General features: G+C 49.3%; 1 protein-coding gene and 1 non-coding gene across 2 annotated transcripts in view; one reads left to right on the top strand and one right to left on the bottom strand.

Annotated features, from left to right (window-relative positions):
* LOC135918083 (DNA mismatch repair protein Msh6-like) overlaps positions 1 to 25,885 on the bottom strand; it is a 564,077-nt gene extending 538,192 nt beyond the window's left edge. The window contains exon 1 of the mRNA XM_065451744.2: positions 25,577 to 25,885. Coding sequence (XP_065307816.2) covers positions 25,577 to 25,691 — 115 coding nt within the window. The 5' untranslated portion in view covers positions 25,692 to 25,885. The remainder of the gene's footprint in view (positions 1 to 25,576) is intronic.
* Positions 25,886 to 26,099: 214 nt separating this feature from the next.
* TRNAM-CAU (transfer RNA methionine (anticodon CAU)) lies at positions 26,100 to 26,172 on the top strand. Its single transcript has one exon. It is a non-coding gene; the product is annotated as a tRNA-Met (tRNA).
* Positions 26,173 to 26,610: the final 438 nt, after the last annotated feature.

The following is a 26,610-nucleotide window of genomic DNA, read 5'->3' as shown; positions in this document are numbered from 1 at the left end:
CCTTTCTGTGTCCCTGTTTCACTTCGTGCTAGAAGCCAAAATCATGTTACCATACCAACTCACCCAACTGTCTATCCTTTTGCAAATACTTCAGTTGTGCTGTGTAATAAATTCTTTCGTATGGAACATTCGCAGTATGCTATTGTGGGATTTCGTGTCTAGCGAAGGACGAATCCCAACATAAAAACGTAACGCTTCTTTATTCGACGAATGATGGCAGCGGACGGGCATACCAACGCTACGTTTGTCACAGTAGCGGAAGGTAGAAGGCGGCTTTTCTCAGCCAGGCAGCCTGTTTTTATAGCCACCGTCGGTGACGCATACCTCGGGTGACATGGCGGTGGCGCTATGCTTTATCGACCATGCAATCCAGCGTGCACCTGTGTTATGCTTGGCCAGATGATAAGATGGAAGGTGCGCAGAAATATGCGCAGTGTCTCGCCACATCACCCCCCCCCCCCCCCCGCGGAGTGGAGAACCCTCAGGGCTTGAAAAAATCTGGGCAGCGTACACGACGTCCGCTGCGTGTAGTGACAGAAGCAGGCTGCTGTGTCGGTGGTCGTGGATGGGCGTCTGTGAGTGTACTGGTGGTCCCTGGTTCGGCGGAATCGGTGTAGGCCGGCTTCAGCCGGTCGATAGAGACGCAGACGGCGTTCCCTTTAATGCGCAGGGTGCAGGTTTTGTCGTCGCGACGGAGAACTGCGTAGGGTCCGCTGTAAGGTGGCTGTAAAGGCCGGCGGACGGTGTCGTCGCGGAGAAAAGTGTGCGAGCACGTTGCCAGATCCTTGAAGACAAAGGGGTTGGTCTTACAGTGGTGAGCTGCTGGTGACGGGCGGAGGGCAGCGATGGTGCGTCGGAGCCGGGCGATCAAATCGGTGGGATCTGACGTGGCGGTGGTGGATGGCGGTGCAGCAAGAAATTCGCCTGGGAGGCGGAGGGGTTCCCCGTAGACGAGCTCTGCGGGTGTAGCCTGAATGTCGGGCTTGAAGGTGGCGCGAAGACCTAAGGTGACGGCTGGAATGGCTTCAGGCCAGGTTGAGTCCGGGTGGCACATGATGGCTGCTTTGAACTGTCGGTGGAAACGTTCGATCATCCCGTTGGCACATGGGTGGTAGCTGGTGGTCCGCGACCGTTCGAACCCGATGGTCAGCCCGAGCAGCCGGAAAAGGTGCGATTCGAACTGTCGTCCTTGGTCGGTAATGACGCGGCGAGGTGGCCCGAAGCGGGCAATCCAGCCGGCGAAGAAGGCCGAGGCGACGTCTTCCGCAGTGATTCCCTCGAGGGGCCATGCCTCAGGCTATCGAGTGTACCGATCGATGGCGGTGAGGCAGTAGCGATAGCGTCCAGCTGGAGGCAAGGGCCCTATGATGTCAAGGTGCTGAACCGACCAGAGGTCTGGGGGAATGCGCCGAGTGGCGAAGTGACATGCCTGGCGACTTTAGCGCACTGGCATTGAATGCAGGAGCGCACCCAGGTGCGGCAATCCCGCTGCATGGAGGGCCACACATAGCGGTCAGCCACGAGGCGTGCAGAGGCACGTATGCCGGGATGGCTGAGATTATGTAACTGGTTAAAGAGGCCACGGCGATGGGAAAGGGGCACGTAAGGCCTGCTTCGTGCTGTTGATATGTCGCAGTAGATAGTCTTTGTCGATTCAGGTATGGGGACTTGCTGCAGCTGTAGCGAGGACCCGCCCTTAAGAAGCTCCTGCAGTTCAGCGTCCGTAGTCTGAGCCTCGGCGAGGACATCAGCTGTTATCTGCGAAGGGCTAATAGCTGCCACATGTGAAAGCGCATCGGCGACCACGCTGTCCTTCCCGCTGACATGTTGGATGTCGGTGGAAAACTGGGCGATGAACGAGAGCTGGTTCTGCTGGACTGGCAGGAGTTTGTCGCGGCGCTGAGAGAAGGCGTAGGTCAAAGGTTTATGGTCTGTGAAGATAGTGCAGTGTTGTGCTTCGGGAATGTGGCGAAAGTGCTGAACTGCTTCGTATATCGCCAGAAGTTCTCTGTAGTAAGCTGGCGAACTCGACGGCGCGGGGGTCGTGATTTCATCGGTGGGACTGGCCGCAGAAGGGGTCCTTTTGCGAGCTGAGAGTTTCTTGGAGAAGAACGCCAAGGGATGCCAGGTGTTGTCTACGTGCTGCATAAGGGCGGCGCCTACGGCGATGCTAGAGGCGTCCGTGAAGAGCGCCAAGGGAGCGTCTGGCACAGGGTGGGAGAGAAGTGTGGCAGTGCAAAGAGCAGCTTTGCATTTTTCGAAAAATTCCGTTAAAGTCGGTGTCCACGTGACGGTTGGTTTCCTCGTAGACCAGCCAAGGCATCATGGAGGGGAGCCTGGTACTCGGCTGCGTGCGGCAAGAAACGCCTGTAAAAGTTCAGCATGCCGAGGAAACGGCGAAGGTCTTTAGCGGTGGTTGGTTGAGGGTAATTTTGCATGTCTGAGATGCGTTCAGGTAAGGGTCGAGTTCCCTCTGATGAAACTTCGTGGCCGAGAAATTTGACGACTGAAGCACCGAGCGTGCTCTTTGGGACATTGACGAGAAGGCCGTGGTCATCGAGGCGTTGGAAAAGCAGACGAAGATGCCTGTGGTGTTCGTTAGCGTTGCGGGAAAAGACCAATATGTCGTCTAGGTAGACGAAGCAGAAGTCGAGGCCGCGGACGACTTCGTCGATGAAGCGTTGAAAGGTTTGTCCAGCGTTCCTCAGGCCAAAGCTCATGAAGGGAAACTCGAACAAGCCGAAAGGAGTAATAATTGCAGTTTTCGGGACGTCGTCCAGATTGACGGGTATCTGCGTGTAGGCCTTGACCAAGTCTAGCACGGAAAAAACGTGGCAGCCGGAAATGCGATGGGCGAAGTACTGTATGTGGTGAACGGGATACCTGTCCGAAATTGTGCGGGCATTGAGGGCACGGTAGTCCCCACAGGGCCGCCAGCCTTCAGTCTTCTTAGGGAAGAGGTGAAGTGGCGAGGCCCATGGGCCGTCGGAGGGGCGGGCGATTCCCTCCTGGAGCATGGCTTCGAACTCTGCTTTGGCTATGCGCATGCGGTCCGGGGCAAGGCAACGGGCGCGACAGAAAACCGGAGGCCCTGGGGTGGTCCGGATGTAGTGCAAGGTGGTATGCTGCACGTCGCGCGGCAACCCGCTGGGGCGCGTCAAACCGGGAAATTCGGCGAGGATGGCGTGGTACGGTGAATTATGTTCGACGCTGAGTACCTTGATGCTTGGCTGGTGGGCAGTCGTTCATTGTCCTGGCGCAGAATGTCCCGTTGTCGCGTCGATGAGACAGTCGTGGCGGCAGTCCGGAAGGAGGTTGTAGTGCGCCAAAAAGTCTGAGTCGATGATTGGCTCTGTGACGTCGGCGATGACAAAATTCCAATGAAGGTGACAGCGTAGGTTTTTAAGCTGGACGTGCAGGCGGAGCGAGCCATAAGTTTTGATAGTGGAACGGTTTGCCGCGCTGAGCTCGAAAGACGTAGAAGGACGGGGACCTTGAAGGTGGGCTCGCGGGTAGCAGCAAATGTCGGAACCGCTGTCGACAAGGAACCGCTGCTTTGTAATTTGGTCAGTGACGAAGATGCGACGGCCTCCAGATTGGCAGCTCGCAGCCGTGGCTACAAGCTGCCGTTTGCGTTTCCCTGATTTCTAGTGGAGCAGGGTGGTCAACATTGCCGTGCTCTGTCCCCGAAGCGTCTATGGTAGTAACACCGGCCGTTGTCACCAGGCAGCTGCAACGGGGTAGTGTTCTGGCCACGGCTTTGCAAGTGGCGCGTCGGCAAGTGTTGGTCCAGGCGTCATTGAATGGAGCTGAGCTGTCGGCTGATATCGTCGATACGCCGCGCAAGCTCTATGGTGTTCAGCGGTGCAGCGACAGCCTGGACGGTGGGCGACAACGGCGGCAAAGAGACCTCGATGACGCAATCAGCGATGTTGGCGAGTTGGTCGAGAGGTAGCGTAAGCTGAGCCTGCAGAATTGCCTGGACGTGTGGTGGAAGTCGTTGAAGCCAAAGTGCTCGCAGGAAGGAATCCTGGACTTCCATGTTGCCCGCGAGAGCACGCATGTGGCGGAGGAGCTGCGAAGGCTTCCACTTGGCTAATTCTGCGGACTGAAGTTGTCGCACCTTCTAGTCTTCCGAGAGCGACAGGCGGTGAATGAGTTCCGTTTTGAGGTCTTCGTAAAGGTTGGCCGTTGGTGGGTTGGCAAGGATATCCCGGACCTCGCTGGCGTAGCGGGCATCGAGGTGGGCGACGACGTAATCATAGCGGGTCCGGTCTTGTGTGATGTGCGCAAGGGAGAACTGGGCCTCGACTTGGGCGAACCATACCTCGGGCGAGCCAGCCCAAAACGGCGGAAGCTTGACAGCGAGACGCCAGACGCCGTGCGGGGCAGCGTGCGGAATGCCATCTGCCGGGGTTGTGACGTCCTCGGCGGAGCCGGCAGGATGCTGCTGCACGGAACCATTGAGCTGGTCGTGCTGTTTCTGAAGCTGTTGCTCTTGCTTCTGGATCACCTCTTGCTGCGCGTGAAGCTGCCTGTTGAGAAGTTCCAGCTGTCGTTGAAGGGCGTCTTGTTCGTCCATGGCGATGCGTTGTTGTTCGTTGTCCGGGTCACCAGATGTGGGATTTCGTGTCTAGCGAAGGACAAATCCCAACATAAAAACGTAACGCTTCTTTATTCGACGAACGATGGCAGCGGACGGGCGTACCAACGCTACATTCGTCACTTTAGCGGAAGGTAGAAGGCGGCTTTTCTCAGCCAGGCAGCCTGTTTTTATAGCCACCGTCGGTGACGCATACCTCGGGTGACATGGCGGTGGCGCTATGCTTTATCGACCATGCAATCCAGCATGCAGCTGTGTTATGCTTGGCCAGATGATAAGATGGAAGGTGCGCAGAAATAAGCACAGAGTGTGTCGCCACACTATGTACAATTTTAAGGAAGTCCTTTTGTATTGAGTAACTTTATCAGGACCTCTTGTGTGGGTAACACATATATTAGTAACAACACTCATTGTGGTAAGAGTTGTCAATTATTATAGACAAGTGTGATAACTTGCGGCAGTCTTGTGGTTATGTAATCAACAAGATCCGTTGAGCTCATGGTGTAATTAAATATTATGCCTAGTGTTTTAAATTCTGGAACTTCTAATGGATGATATTCCAAAGATAGACTAGAATGACACTCTAAAGGAGTGTGCTTGGCGAGAGTTTTCTGCTTTTGCTTTACACAAGACACTTTGCAATGTATTATGTTAATTTGCGGGGCGTTTTTCAGCAACCACTCCTGTAGTCGTTCCCCAGTAGAGCTTATAACATCAACTACATACTTGTATACACATACTCTTGTATACTGCACATACTTGTACACACTCTTGTGTACTGCAGTCTGCTCTCAATGAAAATCGCGACACCCCCACCTCTTCTGCTACGGTCATTCATTATCACTTTGTACCCCGGCGGACAGATTTCGTGATCATAAACTTCAGAGTAGAGACATGTTTCCATCACTATCGCTACATCCGGCTCACGCTCGGTGAAAACATACTCCAGTTCAATGCTTTTGTTTAAGAGGCTACGGGCATTAATATTGAGCAAGTGAAGCCTGCACACCTGGTGATGTCAGTCAGATGTTAATGCTTTAGTTCCAGCTGCATTCGGGTCTGTCTTTTGCTGATACATTACATAACGTTGCTTCTTCATGTCATCCCAGGCGTAAGTGGTGCCAGCAATCTTCATCTTGTCGTAAACAAGAATAACTTTGCGCCCGCTCTCCCTATCCTTCAAAGCACTGTTCCAAAGGTTCCGTCGCTTCTGTCTAACATCTATTGAGTAGTCTTCATTAATAAAAATACCTGTCCCTTTAAGCTTCCAAGTGCTCCGAAGTACAGCCTACCTTCCATCAAAATCAGTAAGACGCAGGAATATTGGCCTTGTTTTGCCTGAAGAATACTTTCCAATTCTGTGCAGGCATTCTACACTCGTAACAGAAACAGTGAGCTTCTCTACAAAAACTCTGCCAACTACTTCACCTTTCAATTTCTCTGATGTTTCATTTTCTGTCTCTGATGCCGTTCAAACATGTACGTAAGTTAGAAATTTCTATTTCTGATTGTTCTATTTTCTTAGCTCAGGAATACTAGACACAACAGTCTCAACCTCAGCAACTGTTGCCTCTAGGTCGGTCACATCAGTATTCAACCCTTTAATTTCCACCAGAATTCGTTCTAGTAACTGTCGTTCAGGACCCGCATTCGTTTCAACGTCACCACAACATAACAATTGCACCATAACATACAAACATTCACTGGAAATTGCACAAATGGCTTTATCGCCCTCCGAACCCCAACGATATATTTCCTGCTAGCAATGAGTACCTCATCAGTAACAAGTTGTGTGGTTGTAAATTATTGTTATAGCTGGGGATTTCAATTCCCTGTGTGTTAACTGGAGCACGCTTACCCCAACTGGCCGTGATAAGGCACATTGCGCTTCTCTGATCGACCTGATTATTTCATATGGGTTTGTCGCGTGGTTAGTGCCGTGGGGCACGGGCACGCAGGGACGGACCGACACGTACCGCCACTTGCTTAGACGAAAAGGAAATGCCCCTCCTTTATTGGGCCCGAACTTATATAGACACACACACACGTCACAGGGGGTGCCACACTCTGGTGGCAGCCTAACAAACAGGGCTGAACCGTGGCGACCTCTACATCTCCCCCCTTGAAGCATTGAAGGTTAGACGGGAGGGACTCGGGAAGCCAAACGTGTCAAAAGCTTCACAAGTTCAAACGGCATGGTGGAACGACAGGCCGGCCGTAATGTGTTCGTGTCACACAGTCACTGCAGTCCCTGACTGCAGAGGACTGCTGCACAGACTGTCCGATGGGGACCATTGATTCCACGATGTTGGCAGGCTGAGGTTCTTGACAGCGAACTTGCTGCAATGGTGGTGGTTCCTCTCCGGAGGCAGCACGCCCAAAAGGCACTAGGTGATGCCGGTTGCGCTGTAAGGTGCCACCTCGCTCCATTTCAACCACGTAGCTTCTTGGTATTTGCCCCGGACTGAGGACCGTAGCCTTGCACTTGATCAGGTCGCACCCAGACACACTGACCTGTTTGGAGTGGCGGTAAGGCTCGAGCTCCATGATGCCTGTTGTAATTGTCGGCCTGCTTCTGCTTGTAAGCCACATCCTTGGCGACAACGTCTTTCGTTGGCGGCCAGTTGGGACGTAGCTGGGAGTCTTTCTTTGGGACTCTGGTTCTGAGTTGATGTCCCATCAACAGCTGGGCTGGACTAAAGCCGTCGACTCCTGGAGTATCCCGATAGCTGAGCAGAGCCAGATGAGGATCCTTTGACTTGCAAAACAGGTCCTTGATTGTACGCACCATCCTCTCCGCCTCTCCGTTCAACTGAGCGTAGTGTGGACTGCTGGTCCCGTGGTTAAGGCCGTATGACGCTGCAAATGCCGCAAACTCTTGCGACGAGAACGGTGGGCCGTTGTCTGACCTGACTTCTTGCAAGATTCCATGGCGGGCAAAGATGGATTTGAGAGCATCGATGACTGCCTGGGCTATCGTGCTCCTCAGGGTCATCACCTCAGGGAACCTTGAGTAATAGTCCACCACCAGGATGAACGTCTGGCCGTTGAGGTGGAACAAGTCCATTCCAAGGATTTCCCAGGGATGTCCAGGTAGGGACGCGGAGAGCAGGGGCTCTGCAAAGTTCACGCGGGTGGAAGCGCACTGTTCACAGTTGGAGATGAGAGAGGCGATGTCTGTTGAGATACCAGGCCACCAAACTGACTCTCGAGCTACGGCTTTGGTCCTGTTGATGTGCTGATGACCTTGGTGCAACAGCGTCAAGGGACGATGGGATGACTATCCGGGCACCTTTCAGCAGAACACCGTCGCAGACAGAGAGCTCGTCTGCCACAGAGGCGTACTTTGAGAGGTGCAGTGGTATCTTGGTCTTTTGTGGCCAACCATGCTGGCAGTAGGAGGCGAGGGCCTTGCACTCGCCATCAGACTCTTATGCCTGTCACACGTCTTTAGAGCTGAGTGGCAAGAATTCCAACGTGCAGCCAACTACCTGTGCTGCAAAAAGTTCGATAATGTCTAAAGGAGTGGGTGGCTTGTAGGTGATGCGCGACAACATATCAGCTGTGGCTAGCAGCTTTCCTGGCACGTGCAGCATACGGAACTGGTATCGCATGGTCTTCAGCCGTAGTCTCTGAATACGAGGCGGCAACATGTCCAGCTCCATCTTGCCCAGAAGTGAAACGAGTGGCAGGTGGTCACTCTCGACGTCGAAGGGGATGCCACGGACGAACTCGTCGAACCTTTGGATAGCCCACTTTGTTGCCAATGCTTCTTTTTCAGTCTGGCTGTAACGCTGCTCGGTCTCGGTCATTGACCTCGAAGCAAACTCGACTGGGCGGCGCTCTCCTGAGGGTTGCGTCTGTAGCAAAACTGCGCCGAGTCCGAATGAGCATGCATCTGCGGACACCGTAGTGGCGCACGATGGGTGGTACTTGGCCATGCACCTGTCTGACGTCAAGGGTTCCTTGATTTTCTCGAATGCTGCCTTTTGCTCGTGCTGCCACACCCAACTCGCAGACTTGTTAAGTAAGGCTCTGATGGGAGCTGTGACGTCCGAGATGTGTGGCAAGAATCTGGCAAGATGATTCACCATTCCGAGCAGTCTTCTAACGCCGGAGACGTCCGCTGAAGCTTTCATGGCTTTGACTGCTTCGACCTTGCCCGGACCTGGTCTGATGCCCTGTGCTGAGACAACTCTGAGGAAGGAGACCTCGTGTACCCCAAAACGACACTTGTCCTGGTTCAATGTGATCATTAATCAAAAGACTAGCGCAAATAACAGGGACACAGACAGAAAAGACGACAGGACGAGCGCTAATTAGCGCTTATCCTGCGCTCGTCTTAATTAGCGCTCGTCCTGTCGTCTTCTCTGTCTGTGTCCCTGTTATTTGCGCTAGTCTTTTGATTAATGATGACAGATCAGCTAGCCCAGCTTTCTGCCTTGATTTCAATGTGATACCTGCTTTTGCAAGGCGAGATAGCACCTGGCTCAATCTGGTGTCATGTTCCTGGCGGGTGCGTCCAAAACCCAAAATATCATCTATCATATTGGCGACTCCTTCTTGGCCCTCCAGGATTCTTGCCATCTACTTTTGGAAGAACTCTGGTGCGGAGGTGATGCCAAAGGGGAGCCGGCAGAAGCAGTATTGGCCATATGGGATGATGAATGTCGTAAGCTTTTGGGAGTCGTTAGAGAGCTTCACCTGGCAGAAGCTTGCGGTCGCGTCCAGCTTCGAAAAAACTGTTTCATCGCCAAGGAGGCCAAAGACTTGCTGAACAGTTGGTAGAATATGTCGTTCCCAAAGAACGACCTTGTTCAGTTATGTCAAGTCAACGCAGAGGCGGTAGGAACCATCACCTTTCCGGACGACGACGAGACCCGAGCACCATGGTGTTGGCTTGTCGACCCTACGGATCAAGCCTGCACTTTCCAATTTGTCCAGCTCGCGGCGGACGATCTCGAGCAGCAAGATGCGGATCCTGCGAGGTACGCTTAGCGAGAAAGATACGGCATCGGGTTTCAACCAGATGTTGTATTCGTCCTTGAGAGTGCCCAATCCATTGAAGAGCTCGGCGTGCAGCATCGCTTTTGAAGTCTTGAGTTGATCAAGAAATCAAACTACTTGGAGGGCTTGGAGCGCTGGCAGTCCCAGAAGAGGCACAGTGAGAGACTGGATCACGTAGAGGCGCTGACAGCTTGTTTTCCCTTGCCACTGAAGTCGTGCCACATACGAGCCCAGCCCGCGCAGTGGCTGTCCTCCCGGGCCAGTGAGCAGAGTGTCGACTTAGTCGAGTTTGTCGGGCAACATAGGAAAGTTGCTAGGAACGGCAGATACTTCAGCTCCGGAGTCAACCTTGAACTGCGCAGTGTAGTCGTCAACAGTGACGTTGACGAACTTTGCCACGGCGGGCGTCGCGACGGCGTGCAGGTGAACGGAGCTGAGTTTGTTCTGCTTGAACTTCCACTAGCGGCATACTATGGCAAAGTGGCCTTTCTTTTTGCAGAAGTTGCAGGCGGAGCGTCGGGCCGGGCAGTCTGAACGTCGATGAGGCGCGCGGCCACAAAATTCACATGTGGATGGCTCGCGTGAGTGCTCTGCTTGCAGCTGCGGCGAACGAGGATTAGTGCAGGAGCGACGACGAGAGGGGAACTTGTTAGCTTTTGTGGCGTCGAGGTTGAGCTCGTAGGAGTGCTCAGTGCGGTTCTGGGGCAACGCCTTTTCCCTGTCGGCGTCCTCGGATTGACGGGCTTGTGTCCAAGCGTCCTGGAGTGTCAACTTCGCGTTCCGGCACAGCTGGTCCGAGAGACAGGAGTTGCGAGGGCCGACGATGAACCAATCGCGTACGAGCCTTTCCTCGACAGCAGCTGACGGATAGTTACAGCGCTTAACCATCCTGCGCAGTTCTGTGCAGTACGTGTTTACGCTTTCGTCGGGTAGCTGAACACGTCTGTGAAACCGTGACGACTCGTAAAGCTCGTTTGCCGGGTACACAAAGTGCTCAGTGAAGCGGGTGGCAACAGCTTGGTATGAAGCGAGCGACTGGGCGTCGAGCGAAAAGGTCTCGAGAAGCTGTCGGGCCTCCAGGCCCATGCAGTACAGTAGCGAGCGTACCTGCATGTCTTCCGACTCTTGTGTCCGTCCTAAAACCACTGCGTAGTCTTCGTAGCACCTGAGCCATGTCGCCCACGTTGGCGGGTTCGCGAAGTCAAGCGATTCTGGCGGCTGGAAGTTGACGCCGTACAGTTTCAGCGGCTCGCCGGTCTCGAGGGACATCTTGGTGCCTTCCTATGAGGTGAGGGCTAAGGCAGGGGGGCGTTATCCGGCCACTTCTGACACCATGTCACGTGGTTAGTGCCGCGGGGCACGAGCATGCAGGGACGGACGGACACGTACCGCCACTTGCTTAGACGTAAAGGGAATGCCCCTCCTTTATTGGGCCCGCACAAATATAGACACACACACACGTCACAGGGGGTGCCACACTCTGGCGGCAGCCTAACAAACAGGGCTGAACCGTGGCGACCTCTATAGGGTTAACTCAACTTGTGGATTCTGTTACACGCGAAGACTCAATGTTAGACCTTATATTTGTAAACGAACGACTCTTATGAAGTCTTATGAATGTGAAGTCACCGAAGGCTTATCTGACCATAAAGCAGTTGAAATTGCCTTGAACTTAGTGTGCCCTCCATTGAGACCTGTGTTCACAACTGTTTCGAACTTTTCTGAAGCTGACGATACTTCCGTACTTGACACTATAGCCTCAACTTTTGATGACTTCCAATCTTGTAGTGAACTTTGTAATGTAGACAAGCTGCTTTGTAGACAAGCTGCTCCTTAAATTTTGTGACATTGTCCGTGAATGCCTGCCAAAGTATGTGCCCCAAAAATGTATTAAACAGAACCGAAGGCACCCTTGGTATAATAGAGAAATAATTCAGCTCACTCATCGCATTAAGCGGTTACATGAGCATAGTCATTCAATGTGTAAGGAAAACGTTTCTTTATTTAACACGTTGAAGTCTAAATTAAGAGCTAAAATGCAAGAAGCTAAGAGCTTTTACTTTAGTAATACCTTGGCTATATTCATGGAAAAAAATCCATCTAGGTTCTGGAGATCGATTAGTCCTGCATCTTCTGTACCTTCTTCGTTTATTCTTAATGACCAATCCTGCTCCCAATCTGAAACTATAGCCAATGCCTTCAACAACTTCTTCAAATCTGTTTTTTATACCAATAATGGCACCAACTCCCATATTCCGTGTGCCGCAATCTGCCCTCTCCTCCTAATCTTGATGTAACCTTCTCCGGAGTACATAACTTCAAATGAAAACTTGATGTAACGAAAATTCCAGGCCCAGACGGCATTCCAGATGGGTTCCTAAATGTGACGATTGTTAGTGTTGTACTGCTAGTGCCACCAGCTACTAGCGCCACCTACTGGTGCCAGCAAAAGAGGCAGCAACGAGGGCAGGGCTGGGGAGTTGGATGACGCAATAAACAGTTCGTTTTGAGTTCGCTGTAAGCTCGGGTCTCGGCTCCACTTCTTCTGGCAATATGTGACAAACTGGCGACGAGGATGCACCGAACCGCATGAGCAACCATGCCTACCTTCGGTAGGATTGAAGCGTTTGAGGGGGTAGGCGACGCTTGGCCTGCTTACGTGGAGCGCGTTCAAGAGTTCTTCGAGGCCAACGACGTTGTGCCAGCAAAGAAAAGGTCAATTTTTGAGCTGCTCCGGGCCTCCTACCCATGCACTACTTCGCAACCTTGTAAAGCCGGAAACGCCCCAAGGTAAAACACTCGACGAGATACTAGCCGTACTTGGCAGGCACGCCCCCACCCCATCCGTCATTGTGCAATGGCTTCGCTTCAATTCGAGGGTGCGTTCCGAAGGAGAAGCTGTCAGCCACTTTGTTGCGGCCCTGAAGTGTTTGTCTGAACACTGCAATTATGGAACCGAACTCAACAACATGCTGAGAGACCGAATAGTATGTGGCATAAACAACGCAGCAGTTCAGACGCGACTACTCGAGAGCTCTGACCTCACATTCGAGGATGCAGTGAAAACTGCGCTGGCAATAGAAGCCGCTAAAAAGGATGCCGGTGAACTGTGTGAGGCAACTGCAAGTAGTTTACCAGGTTTGCCGACTCACCAGGTAGCGTCCGCGACTAAGAGCATGGTGTGTTACCACTGCGGCGACAGAAGTCATTTAGCGTCGGAATGTAGACACAGCAAGTCGCAGTGTCACTACTGCAAGAAAGTGGGGCACTTGGCGGTCGTCTGCAACTCGCGGAAGGCCGACACATTGGTGAAGGAAAACACGTCTGCTGTGATCAACACGTACCGTGCAGGTAAATGCTGTTGACGACGCCGACGTGCTCCATGTTCCTCGCGGCGCTGACGTTTTTGACATGTGGCACCTAAGCAGTGAGCCGAATGTGCCGCCCTTCCTTGTCACCGTGGAAATGTTCGGGAAGCCGTTTCCGATGGAGTTGGACACCGGTGCAAGCGTCTCCGTAATGCCAGTAGACAAGCTTCAACGTGTTTTTCCAGAAGTGAGTCTAGAACATTCAAACGTATTATTACGCGGGTTTAGTGGCGAACTAGAGCAAGTCAAGGGCAAAGCAAACGTTTGCATCGGATACAAGGGGCACGAACGGGTCCTTCCGTTGTACCTCACGAGTGACACTGCTCCAACGTTGCTCGGGCGCAACTGGTTCCAAGCTTTGGGCATTGGCTTCGAGGGATTCAAACAAATTAACCAAGTTAGTGATGTCAGCGAACTGATTGCTCGTTTTCCCGAGGTGTTTGCAGAGGGCATTGGCACGTTCAAGGGATTTTCTGCCAAAATTCTTGTGCCTCCAGATGCAGTGCCGAAATTCTGCCAACCACGCCCACTTCCGTTCGCGTTGGTGGACCTCGTAACGCAGGAGATCCTGAGGTTGCAGCGTGAGCACATTCTCGTTTCTGTGAAGACAGCCAAATGGGCAGCGCCGATTGTGCCAGTTCAGAAAAAGAACGGCACAATAAGAATTTGCGGAGATTTCAAGCAAACACCGAGTTTGCTTGAAAAACACCGAGTTCCGTGGGCTGAAGAGCTGTGGGCAGCCATTTCGGGAGGTCAGAAGTTTACCAAACTCGACCTGCGAGATGCCTACCAGCAGATATCTCTGGATGCAGAAAGCCGTGTATATGTGACCATCAACACACACATGGGTCTCTTCCAGTATATACGCTTACCTTTTGGTGTCTCTGCTGCCCCTGCTATCTTTCAGCGAGAGATGGAAAATCTGCTTCGTGGTGTGCCGAAAACAGCTGTGTACTTTGACAATATTGTTATTACAGGCATCGATGACAAAGACCACTGGGCGAATCTGACGATTGTCTTGCAGAAACTTCGGGAAGTGGGCCTTAGGTTGAAGCTGGAGAAGTGCGTTTTCTTCGCTCCCGAAGTGGAATACCTGGGCCACATTATATGCAAGCAAGGTCTAAAGCCCGACTTCAAGAAGGTAGAGGCCATCATCAATGCGCCAGAGCCACAGAATGTGAAGGAGCTTCAAAGCTATCTTGGCCTGCTTAATTTCTACCGACGGTTTTTGCCAAATATCTCAACAAGACTGCGTCCCTTGCATCAGCTGCTTCGTGAAGGAGAAAAGTGGAGCTGGGGGAAAGAGCAACAGCAAGCATTCATTACTAGCAAAAGGATCTTGTCAAATGCACCTGTTCTGGTTCACTACTGTTCTGAGAAACCACTTGTGCTCAGTTGCGATGCGTCACCGTATGGTGTTGGTGCAGTCTTGGCACGGACCGAAGCAGATGGAACCGAAAGACCTGTAGCTTTTGCTTCACGTACTATGCTTGCTGCTGAGCGGAACTATAGTCAGACTGACAAAGAAGGTCTTGCTTTGGTATTTGGTGTCCGCAAATTTCATCAGTACCTGTGGGGAAGACCATTCACTGCTGTAGCAGACCACCAACCATTGCTGGGACTCTTTGGCTCAAGTCGAGGTGTGCCAAGCCTGGCATCACCGAGGGTCCTGAGGTGGGCACTCACATTATCAAGCTATCAATTCAAGCTCGTCTACAAGCCAGGCAGTATGCTAGGCCATGCTGATGGACTCAGCCGGCTACCTCTTCCCGCAACTGAGGTTCAGGACTCTACGCCTGCCAATGTCGTCATGTTAGAACAAGCATACCCAGATGACCTGTCACCTGCAGTCGTAGGACGGGCTACAGCAAGGGATCCCATGCTGTCACAAGTGGCTGAGACTGTCCTGACTGGGAGTCCTTTTGTGGAAGGTGGAGACTGGGGCCCTTATGCTACAAGGACCAATGAGCTTAGTCTGCATGAAGGATGCCTCTTGTGGGGAGCCCGTGTCATAGTTCCAAAGTCCCTGCAACCCCAAGTACTTAAGCTTTTGCATGCTGGCCACCCTGGAATTGAGAAATCAAAGATGATTGCTAGGTCACATGTATGGTGGCCTGGAATCAACAATGACATGACGAACCAGGTGCGGAACTGTCCTGTTTGCCAAGTGCACCAGAAGTCTGGCCGGAGGATACCAGCTATTCCATGGCCATTTCCTGACAAGCCATGGTCCAGGATCCATGTTGATTTTGGAGGTCCATTCATGGGACACTACTTCCTCGTGATGGTGGATGCTTTTTCCAAGTGGGTAGAAGTTCACTCTGTTCCATCACATTCTGCAAAGGCCACAATCTCTGTGTTCAGGACTGTCTTTTCTCAACATGGTCTGCCAGACATCATTGTTTCTGACAATGGGCCAGCATTCACCAGCAGCCAGTACGCTGACTTCCTGAACAGGAATGGTATCCGTCGCATGCTGGTGCCTCCATATCACCCTGCTTCCAATGGAGCTGCAGAGCGGGTAGTACAGACTATCAAAGATAAACTAAAGAAAAGCACAGCAGGTGAATTCAGGACACAAGTGACCAGGGTGCTCTTCCACTACCGCTCAATGCCTCATGAAGTAACAGGCCGTGCACCATGCGACTTGCTCATGGGAAGAAGAATCAAAACATCCCTGGATGTCATGCGCCCAAGTCTTCGATAGTCTGTTGAACTGAAGCAAATAAAGCAAAAACTGCATACGGACAAGGGTTGCCGCAGTGCGCCAATAATGGACCCGGGTGCCCCAGTGTTTACCAGGAACTTCCGGTCAGGTCCACCATGGGTACCTGCTTCTGTTAGCGGTCCTACGAGCTGTTTTCATCTGAGGTTGTATTACAAGATGGAACTGTGTGGCACAGACATGGGGACCACATTCGCCCTAACCTTGTACAGCCACCACCATCTGCAAACACTGTGCCTGTAGATCAGCCAACTGAGGAACAAGCAACAGAGCCTGTGGAGCCTGCAGGAGATGCTGCTGAGCCAGAACAGCCACGCAACAGAACTGGGCTGCCAGCAGCAGTCACCCTATCAGAAGAAAGCCCTGTCGCACTGCGAAAAACTGCCCGGACAAGACGCGCTGTGAACCGGTATTCACCATGACAAGAACTAAAGGGGGAGGAGTGTGACGATTGTTAGTGTTGTACTGCTAGTGCCACCAGCTATTAGCGCCACCTACTGCTGCCAGCAAAAGAGGCAGCAACGAGGGCAGGGCTGGGGAGTTGGATGACGCAATAAACAGCTCGTTTTGAGATCGCTGTAAGCTTGGGTCTCGGCTCCACTTCTTCCGGCAATATTTGACACTAAAGAGGTACTCTGAATGGTGCGCAAGCTATCTAACTATAATATTTAAAAAATCAGTAAGCTCTACAACAGTTCCCCGGCTGTGGAAATTGGCTGTCTTGCCTGTATTCAAGTCAGGAAACAAGCAAATAATACCAAATTATAGGCCAATATCTTTACTTTACACCAGCTCTAAGCTCTTGGAGCACATTATTCACAAGCAGATTGTGGAATACCTAAATGCAAACAATATTCTTTCCCGATTGCAGCACGGTTTTTACGCTGGCTATTCCACTGTTACACAGTTGCTTGAATTTATGCACGACATTGCTTCTTCCCTTAAAAACAGAGGACAGCTTGATGCCATATTTATTGACTATTCTAAGGCGTTCGATTTGGTTTGCCATGCTAAGCTTTTAGTTAAACTTCGTACATTTTTTGGTGACAGTAAGCTGGTCGATTGGATTTTTAAATTTTTATTTGATAAATACTACCAGCCTTCAGGGAAGGCCATGGGCAGGAGTGGACGGTACATATGAAGAAATGATCAAAAATATGACAACACATTACACAAGGCTCACACCACGCAATGAAAAAAAGCGAAAGACCAATAGTTCGCACGTCACTTGTATACAAACCCATGCTACAGATATAAAATTGTGCACTGATATATTGACAGAGTGCTTGACAAGGAAAAATTAGATAAGAACACGGACTATTCAAGCTGCCCATGCGCGTCGCATGATATGACAAATTGCTTTAAATGCATCACTTATCGAAGCATTTTGCGGGAGAACCATAGCATATGTCGTGTGATGATAAGTGTTGCTGAAGATCGAAGGCTGATGGAAGAATTATAAAGCACTTAAGAATGACTATACGGTGGGTTTCTCGACAATGTGTGCACTGAGCTGGTTCCATTCTCGGATAGTTCGTGGAAAAAATGAATTACTGAAGAAATCGGTTCTGCAGGCGAATTTTTAAATCTTTTTTCGAGTGATTTCCTCGTGTGGACCGACCAGTCACCTGTTGAATGTACAATTCCTTATTGATACGCAGATTATCATGATATATTAAATACATATATTTCAACCTATCACAATGACATCTTAGTTGAAGTGTTTCTAAATTAGCTTTTTCTAGCAGCTGAGTCGGAGGTGTATGCTAGCTGTATGAATTAAAGACGAATCTTATTTTCTTTGGACACTTCCCAGTTTTGACGTAGTAGTTCTGCGGAAACAGGTGGAGAGAAGTAATTAATATAGGGAAAATCAGACATCCACCCGATCGTAGCAATTGCTACAAAGGAAACCCATATGGGTTCCTCGAAAGAAAAGCCTCACAGTTGAAGAAAAATTCATCCTGGTCCGGGACTCGAACCTGGGACCACTGCCTTTCCGGGGCAGCCACTCTACCATCTGAGCTAGTAAGAAAAGCCTCACAGTTGAAGAAAAATTTGTATGGTGCACCTCGTTGTTCATGTAAAAAATTCCAACGGTATGTTTACATGTTGAAAAGCCATCAATCATATTAATTCATTTTTATGCACACAGTAAGGAAAGAGCAGACAGACAGCACATGCTCTTGTAATCACTCACTGATGCATCTTCCAGTCTGCCTAATGTACACTCTGCCACTGGGCACAAAACATAATAAGCAAAACACATTCGACATCTAACAAAAATATTTGCTTGTTTTTTACCACACCCACCATTTAGCAACGCCCGAGACACTTTCAACTCTACATGAACAGTACAAATACTGCTCGATTTCTTTGGAGATGAAAATGCCATTTGTACACCATATCACTTTGCAAACCTTGGCCCATATGACAACTTCTGTACATATGAGATGACAAAAAACATCCAGCTGTTTTATGCACCAAACCCACATAGTGAGGGACTGCGGGTTAATTTGGACCACCTGGGTTTCCTCAATGTGCACCCAATGCACGCGTGTTTATGCATTTCACGCCCATAGAAATTGCGGCCGCCATGGCCGGGATTCAACCTCACACGCTTGGGGGCAGTAGCGCAACACCATAGCCACATCACCATTTATCGCCATTCCTGTGTTATTGCTGCAGTGTGTGAACGGCTCATTCTGAAATTAAATGCTGAAGGCCAGGGCTGGTGTGGCATTAACCAAAAAAGCAACATCTCAAATTGGCTATCTTTCAACCGCTGTGGTGAGGGTCCACAGCGGGTAAAAGACAGCCAATTTGAGATGTAGCTTTTTTGGTTAATGCCACACCTGCCCTGGCCTTCAGCATTTCATTTCAGAACGAGCAAATCACACACTGCAGCAATACCACAGGAATTGCACACTGCTGTGTATAGTCTGAAAACTTGGGAATCAAAACTTTTTTTGAGGGCACAAATACAAGCCTTATTGAGTACCAACTTCAGACAAGACAAAATAATATAATTTTTTTCTCAATTTCGAATGGGCCGAACTAGATCGCAACAGAGACTTCACAGACCGAGGTTTGTAGGACTAACACATGTGACAAGATCTAAAAAACTGCAACTTATTTGCTTTAGGAAGCTCAAAAGTGAAACTCAGTCCCCACCCACATTATTGGAAAAGTTCAGTAAATGGACTAAGTTCTCAGAAAATCCATAAGAACAATATAATCATCCACATACGGGAACGCTTTGTACCAGTCAATTCAAATTGCACCGAACAAATTTATCTAACCAGCCAATAAAACAATACATAATAAGTTCAAAGGAAGATGGAAAAACCTGAAGTGACAACTAATCAAACAAGAAATGGCACTTTAAGCCAATGCTGCCTTCATCAGGACGCCCTGACGAAGACAAGTACCCTAGTGAAAATGTTGGCTTTAAGCGACATTCCGCGTTCGGCTACTCCTTATCATAGCCAATAAAATGTCGCTCCAAAATATCGCACTTCTGAGCCCAATGCAAATCTCTAGCAACCCGACAAAAAGATTGTCTTCCCAATTAATGAAGACTTTAGGTACATATTTAGCAATTTCAGAAAAGTAACCATGAAAACAATACACTGTCCAATGAATCCCTGTTCGTAACTGTCTACAGTGATGCAGGATTTAATGCTACACAACAAGGTATCCTGTGGCATAAAATAGTACAGCTCCTCCCAGTCAAACGAAATTGTGAAAGAGGTTCCACGGTTATGCTCTCAAGTAATTGACAACATCAAAAGAATTTTGCACACAAAAGGGGTCATCAATATTTTTTAAGTGTTAGATGAAGTTGTGATAGCTGGAAACTGCTTTGCTACCAATGTGAATGCGCCAACACAATGGTGCAAAATGATCATTGTTGCTCTTTGCTAGTGTTCCCTTTTCACGTGATTTATAATAAATATACTCTGACTTATTAATAATACACTACCACTACCCCACTAATACGCAACCCAGGGTAGTGTATTATGGCGTTTTTCACTGGTCGATCTGGAGCAGCCGCCTGAATCCTCGAGCGAGCGCTCGGCTTTCACGAATCCGAGTCTGCCAGTGGAGCTCACGAACGCTCCGCGGGAGATCACACAGGAAGTCTGCGTGCATGTGACACAAACCGGTTCCGCAAACTATGCCCAACACAATGTTGTGCGTAACGACCGGGTACCGATTTCGCTTGAAGACGGAAGTGACGCCATGTGACGCGTTCTATTTCCGCCCGAATCCGCGTCTCAGCGGCGGAGCGAGTTGATCCGAAACGACCAGTGGAACGCGCGAACCCGCTCCAGATCGACCAGTGAAATTCGGATTCGTTGCCGCGGAGCAAAAAATCCTGCTCCAAATCGACCAGTGAAAAACGCCATTAGTTACACTGGAAGCATAGCACAGAAAGGACAATCGACAAAGACTAGACAGGACAAGCACTGTAACTATGTGTTACCAACCAGCCCAAGCCTATGCTCTTCTGTAGTGTATTAGGCCCTCTTCTTTTCCTAATTTTTATCAATGATTTTCCGAGCAACATTTCCTCCTGCATACTACTTTTTGTGGATGATTGCATAATCTACGGAACGATTAACTGTCATGATGACCATATAACTTTACAAAATGACCTTCACCTAGTTAATCAGTGGTGTGACCGTTAGCAAATGATGTTTAAAGGGGCCCTGAACCACTTTTTATCGAAGTGGCAAAAGACATTTCAAGTGAAGATAGGCTATTTCAGAACCGCTTTGCCGCAAAAAGTACTTCAATGCATTCAGCAGAAGCGGAGTTATCGGCAATCAAACACGGCCTCAGCTGTGCTCCCCTTCCTCCTCCAATGCCTCGTACAGCAAAGGCTATGGCGGAGACGTCAGCATAGCGCGCACTTCAAATTTCCGATTTCGTGCCTGTGCCGTGCTAAACGTAAGCCAAGCACGGCTGTCCTCAGAGAGCTGCAGTGCGCTTAGCCACTGGGCTCGTGGCGGCACCTCGCGGCGGCTGCGGTGTAGCCGAGCGCAGCAGCCAATAGCAGCCGCGTATTGGAGGATAGGATAGGATAGGATAGGAATAAACTTTATTTGTCCAGCAGTTGATGTTGGTGCCCGGGGCTAGGCTGCCAGTGGACCATCGCCCGAGGAAGATCTTTCGAGATCCTCGGCAACGGCCCTGGCCCGCTGGACGGCCCACTCCTGGTCTTCGGGTGCCTCGCTGAGGAGGGCGGCTTGCCATCTCTCAGCGAGGCGCCCCGCTTCAGAGGGTTCCGCTGTTGTATTCCCCCTGCCTCTTTGTATTGGAGTGTGCATCATTACGAAATAAAGCACACAGAAAAGAGCGAGGAGCATGTGGTTTTTGAAACAAGAGCACTTGAGAAAAAGGCGACTTCGCGCTCCACTTGCGAGCTCCACGGACCGTATACAACAGCAGAACTTGACTCAGATGTTCACAACAGCGTACGCTACCCACAGACTATGTTATTTCACCAAGCCCAAGGGCTGGTTCAGGGCCCCTTTAACACATCTAAATACTGTGTTCTTTCCTTCACTCATATGAAATCATATCCCAAGTTTCCTTATAAAATCTGTTCAGCTGAAGTTCCTCATGACATTACTTCCAAATATCTTGGTGTCTATTTTTGTACTAATCTTGCCTAGAGCTATCACATCGAGAAGTTATGCACTAAAGCTAACAGAACTTTTGGGTTTTTATGTCGTCATCTGCACCTTTCCCCATCTACCATCCGTCAGCAGGCCTACAAAACTTTTGTACACCCTCAACTGGAATATGCTTCATTGATCTGGTCTCCTCATCAACAATAACTAATAGATAAATTGGAATCCATCCAAAATCGTGGTGCCCGCTTTAAAACTTCTAATTACAGTCGTCATTCTAGCATTACCCAAATTAAATGCGATGTTTTCCTCCGACTTGGATTCCTGCCACTCTGTTGCCCTTCTATGCCTATTTCATAAATACTACAATAACTCGTGCTCCAGCTGTTCATCGCTTGAAATTCCTTCTCACACATCTGCTCGACTTCATAATCATCTCAGTTTCAGACGCATTTTTTGGCCGCACACAGTAATTCAACAACTCTGCTTACCACGCGCCATCGCACTATGGAATAGCCTTCCAAATGATATTGTTTCATTAAAAGATCCTGCCAAATTTCGTCAACATTTGGAACGTCACATGTTTGCTTGACAATGATTCACGACTTTGTATTGTATTCGCCTTTGTATCATTTTTCGACTTTGTTTTGTACTGTATTCCCTCGACTTTGTTTTGTGTGTTTGTTTTCAATGTTTATGAGTTATTTTTTTTTCCATGTACAAATATATGTGTTAAATATTTTCATTTTTCTGTAACCCCCCCTACCCAAAGCTCCTCGGAGCGTGTAAGGTAAATTGAATGAATTAATGAATGAATGAATGAATGAATAAACAAACAGTTGAAAACACGACATTTGAGTTTTTTTCTTTTTCAGTTTTGCATTTTTAACAATTTTTGCAAAAAAAGATTGCCAGCCTAAGCAAAGAAAACAACTTCCTAATGACAGAAAGAATTTTTCGTGTTCCTTTTAAAATGCAGCAAGGCTCATCGAATTTTGTACAGTGGATGCCGAGTGGAACAAGTCTCTCCTCACATTAAATACAGCTCATTCAGCCTCCGAAAGTTTCCAGCAATGGTTTGATTTTAGTACAGGTGGCAAGTTCTCATTTGAAGTAATAAATGCTGCGTAATGGTCACTGCTCAAATGAATTGTGTCGATCTTCCATGAGTACTTTGTTGCTACTGAATGGACTACCGAGTCATGCACGACCCCTGATCTAAAGCTTCTTCTTAAAGGGACACTAAAGGGAAACACTATGTCAAACTAAAGTGATATATTAGTGCTCAAGAATCTCCAAGGCGCCAATATTATCACAAACAGGACCTTAATAATCGAGAAATCAAGGTAAATGCCGGACGTGATTAGAGACTCCCCCGGGACATTCAAGCACTTGTCCGTTGACGAAAGCACTCCTTAGTTAAATTCTGTTGCAAGTACTCAACTACTCTCCGCAAAAAACATCCTCGTATTGTATTACAAGATGAAATAAAATCCTACTTCTCCAGTTCCATTAAATGTTTGGAAAAAGACTCATTGAAATTACCGTTGACAATGACACGGGCGGTCGAAAGGTTTAGTTTTCGCCTCGACTCTGCGCCGCCTACGCTTTCGCATTTCAGTACTTTCCTGATCGCGTAGTGCTGCGCTTAATTTGCTGACTCGTAAAACTCACACAAACTGCAAGGAGCAGAGAATTCAACTTCCAGGTGATGTCGCGGGATGCCCGAATGGTCTACAGCACTTGATCAAAAAGAAGCTGCAGCGGCGAATCCGCCACTCAGTCTTGGCTCAGTGCCGCCATCTGCTGGGCGTGGTTTTACTCACCGACAGCAGAAAAGGGCAGTGATGGCACATGCAACGTCACCACACCCCCGGTTGGGTGGCGGGAGATTTGCATTTCGAAAAAGGTATTCCAACCCTTCAGATACAATTTTCTCGTAAGCTTAGTCTTTTCATGGCCCGAAACAAGTGTCGCGAAGTTTCTAGAATGGTATTTAAACAGTTTACGCCGACTTAGTATTTGCCTTTAGTGTCCCTTTAAACACAGCCCAGTCAGCCTTTGAAACGTAATTCAGGAGAGCACGTTGTTGGTCGAGCCGGTCGTACATACTTAAAGAAGGGAATTGCGCTTAAAAAGGCACGGACGAGTAAGGACATGGACGGGCACCCATCCATGTCCTTACTTGTCCGTGTCTTTTTTAGCGCAGCTCCCTTCTTTAGGCAGCCTTTGAAACTTTCCAGCAGTGGTTCACCTGTACAGGGTCCTGAATATTTGGCTTAGTGTGTTCAAAAAAAGATTTTGCACTCACCGCTGCACTGTTATTGCTCAAATTTTGCAGAACAATCGCGTTATGCTGTCTGCCTCGTTTAGTATAACAATTGACACGATTAGTTGCCTGTTCTTGAAGACAAATTAAACTGTTTTCGCCTATGGAAAAAATGGCGTCTGAAAAGCTGGCCCCGGCACAGAATTGGGTCGCCGCCTTCCGGTAACAGCAGGAAGATGCTGCTGTCGCGTTTCAAGATGCCGTTTCGTCTCCAGGGCCGGCTTTTCAGACGCCATTTTTCCCATAGGCGAAAACAGTTTCTCATTGTTCTCTTAAACAGGCGATTAATCGTGTGAAGTGTTATACTAAGCGAAGCAGACAACAAAATGCGATCGTTCTGCAAAATCTGAGCAAGAACAGTGCAGTGGCGAGTGCAAAATCTGTTTTTGAACACATGCAGCCAAATATTTAGGACCCTATATGTAGGGCTGCCGTCATTGAAAGGCATAGAGTTTCTCGCTACATTACCTAGAGGGAAATCTGGCGCTGCTGCGCTGTGGTATGCATGGGAATGCCGATATATTGTGGATTCGGATTGGCATCATTCTCGTAGAGACAGGACACCTTGAAGACGCGCTTGGCAAGTACCGTTCCGTCTGTCACAATTATTCATTTTCTACTAGAACAGCACGTGAAAAGCTGTTTTAGCTTTATTATTACGCGAAAACATGTTTTGTTTAACTATGAGAACTTGTTATTGTGTGTACGACTACATGATACGTAAGAAGTATCAGCGGGCCGCTAAAGTTGGAGGACAGACGACAAGGTTCGCGCTTGCTTTGAAACAGTTGGTTGTCTGTTCTTGCTTTTCTTCGCTTGGTCATGCATCGTGGGTGAGTAAAGATGTAATATGCGTGAATGGAAACATTTTATGAAGATTTTACTTTGAGAACGCGTTATTTGCATAGCCATATCCACGTTTTAGACTAATCCTCTTACAACACCAGCCAACACGAGCCTCGCAGACACATATACCGTCATTCCCATGACGGCACGGTGCCCCCTTAAGAAACTCCCATAGACGGTGGCGCCAGATTACCCTCTAGGTGTTATAGTGAGAAACTCTATGTTGAAAGGCATACAAGATTGGACTTGATTATGTTCACTGCCACTGAGCCCCGAGAGTCAGTTCACATATTGCCTCAGATATCCTTAATATCACCAAAGAGAACGGCTGCATATTACTAAAGACTAGTCTACAAGACAGAGCAAGCAGAGTCTTACTGCAACAGCTTCCAAAGTATTTGCACTTCACCGGCGAGAATCGGTAAGGCGGTAAAAAGAGATGAGGCGTGCAGACAGGACACAAGAGTAGAGAAGTTTCCTCTACTGTTGTGTCTTGTCTGCACGCCTCACCTCTTTTTTGCATAATGAATCCTTACCAACCAGCTCAGCTTTCTGTAGTTCTAAGGCAATGCCACTTCGCAGACCTTGGCGGTCTTTTACATATTTCTTGAAAAGGTTACTATAAGCAGAAGTAATTATCATTTACAAGAATATTGTGGATGTTGTGATGTAGCCCTCAGACTGTACGATAATCACTCTTATAGTAAATGATACGCTACTCAGTTTCTAAAGGCGGCTTTTGACCAAGACTTCACCGTCGCGGCAGCAGCTGGCACTCCCAAAAACGAAGGCAAATTTGCATTTTTTTTTTTAAACCAGCCAATAACTATGGCAAGTGTTACACTGAACGACGTGGACTCCAAAATGCGACCCTTCTGCAACATGTCAGGACGAAAAGTGCAGCGGTAAGCGCAAAATTTTTTTTCGAACGCGTTAAGCGAAATCCGCATCAGGACCCTGTACACTATGTCTCAATGTTCTTGCATGCGCTGTCAACAACGTTGCGTCACGAGGCTACGAACGAAACTGCGAGGCGTTCAAAGTTGATCCGAATACCTTTAGTTGCTTCCAGCGACGACCTTTTGTCTCCGCCGTTCACCAGAGTACCGCTGCTGGCAGATGCCTGGCTGGGTATCTTGCTGAAATACGCTAACAGTGTGTTCTTCGCCATCGCCCACGGTAGTCTGGAGTATGCGGGGAAGGACGACCTTGACGCACGCTCGGAGCTCAGCACCTAAAAACGCTTAATCACGATGTCTGAGAACGCAAGCACACAAGCACGTACAACATGCCCATGTGCATAAGTCTACAACATGGGTCTACAAGCAGCGCGCGAAATCATTGTTGCCATTGCGATCTACATAACGGCCGTCAAAGGAGGTAAGTTAAAGAATTTGTTAAAGCCTAAGTACATTGCTTTTTTTCTCTCTCTCTTTCTTCTTTTTTTTTTACAATGGTGAGCTTGAAATTCACCTCCTCCAGTGCACAACATCTGTAGGCTTGGAGTGATGCCTGTCACCATAGAGTTTCTCAACACATTACCTAGAGGGAAATCTGGCGCTGCTGCGCTGTGGTATCCGCCTCGGTAGCGCAGTAGGCAGCGCGTCAGTCTCATAATCTGAAGGTCGTGAGTTCGATCCTCACCCGGGGCAGGCGGTGTATGTTTTTACAAGTGCAGTGCGACGAGTGCCTGCGATGGTGCTTCCTCGACGAGACTGAATTCCAGAATTTAGCAGACGCGGAGGGGTCTAGTTTCACGTGCAGGTCGTGCGAGGGCGTCAGGGAAGCCGTCCAAAAACTGGAAGGGAATTGGGCGGCTAAGTTTGAAGAGCTTAAGGCAAACCTGAGGGAGGAGCAGGAGAAGCGGGTAGCACTGCAGGCTAAAGTTGAAAATTTCGTCAAGATGGAGGCGGCCCAGGCCGCGCAGTTAGTAAGGACTGTGGCCGAGCTTGACGAAGAGAAAGGAAGGAGCGCCGAACTGAAAAAGCGGCTCGACGCACTTGAGGCGCGGGCAGCGGAGAATGTCGGGTCAGGACACCAAAGCGGTGGCAAAGACTCAGAAAGTAGGGTAGACCCTACAGGCGAAGTGG

The sequence above is a fragment of the Dermacentor albipictus genome, chromosome 3 (assembly GCF_038994185.2).
Source record: "Dermacentor albipictus isolate Rhodes 1998 colony chromosome 3, USDA_Dalb.pri_finalv2, whole genome shotgun sequence".
In the NCBI taxonomy this organism is placed as follows: Eukaryota; Metazoa; Arthropoda; class Arachnida; order Ixodida; family Ixodidae; genus Dermacentor; species Dermacentor albipictus.
The sequence above is the reverse complement of the archived record's forward strand: the minus strand, read 5'-3'. Positions and strand labels throughout refer to the sequence as shown.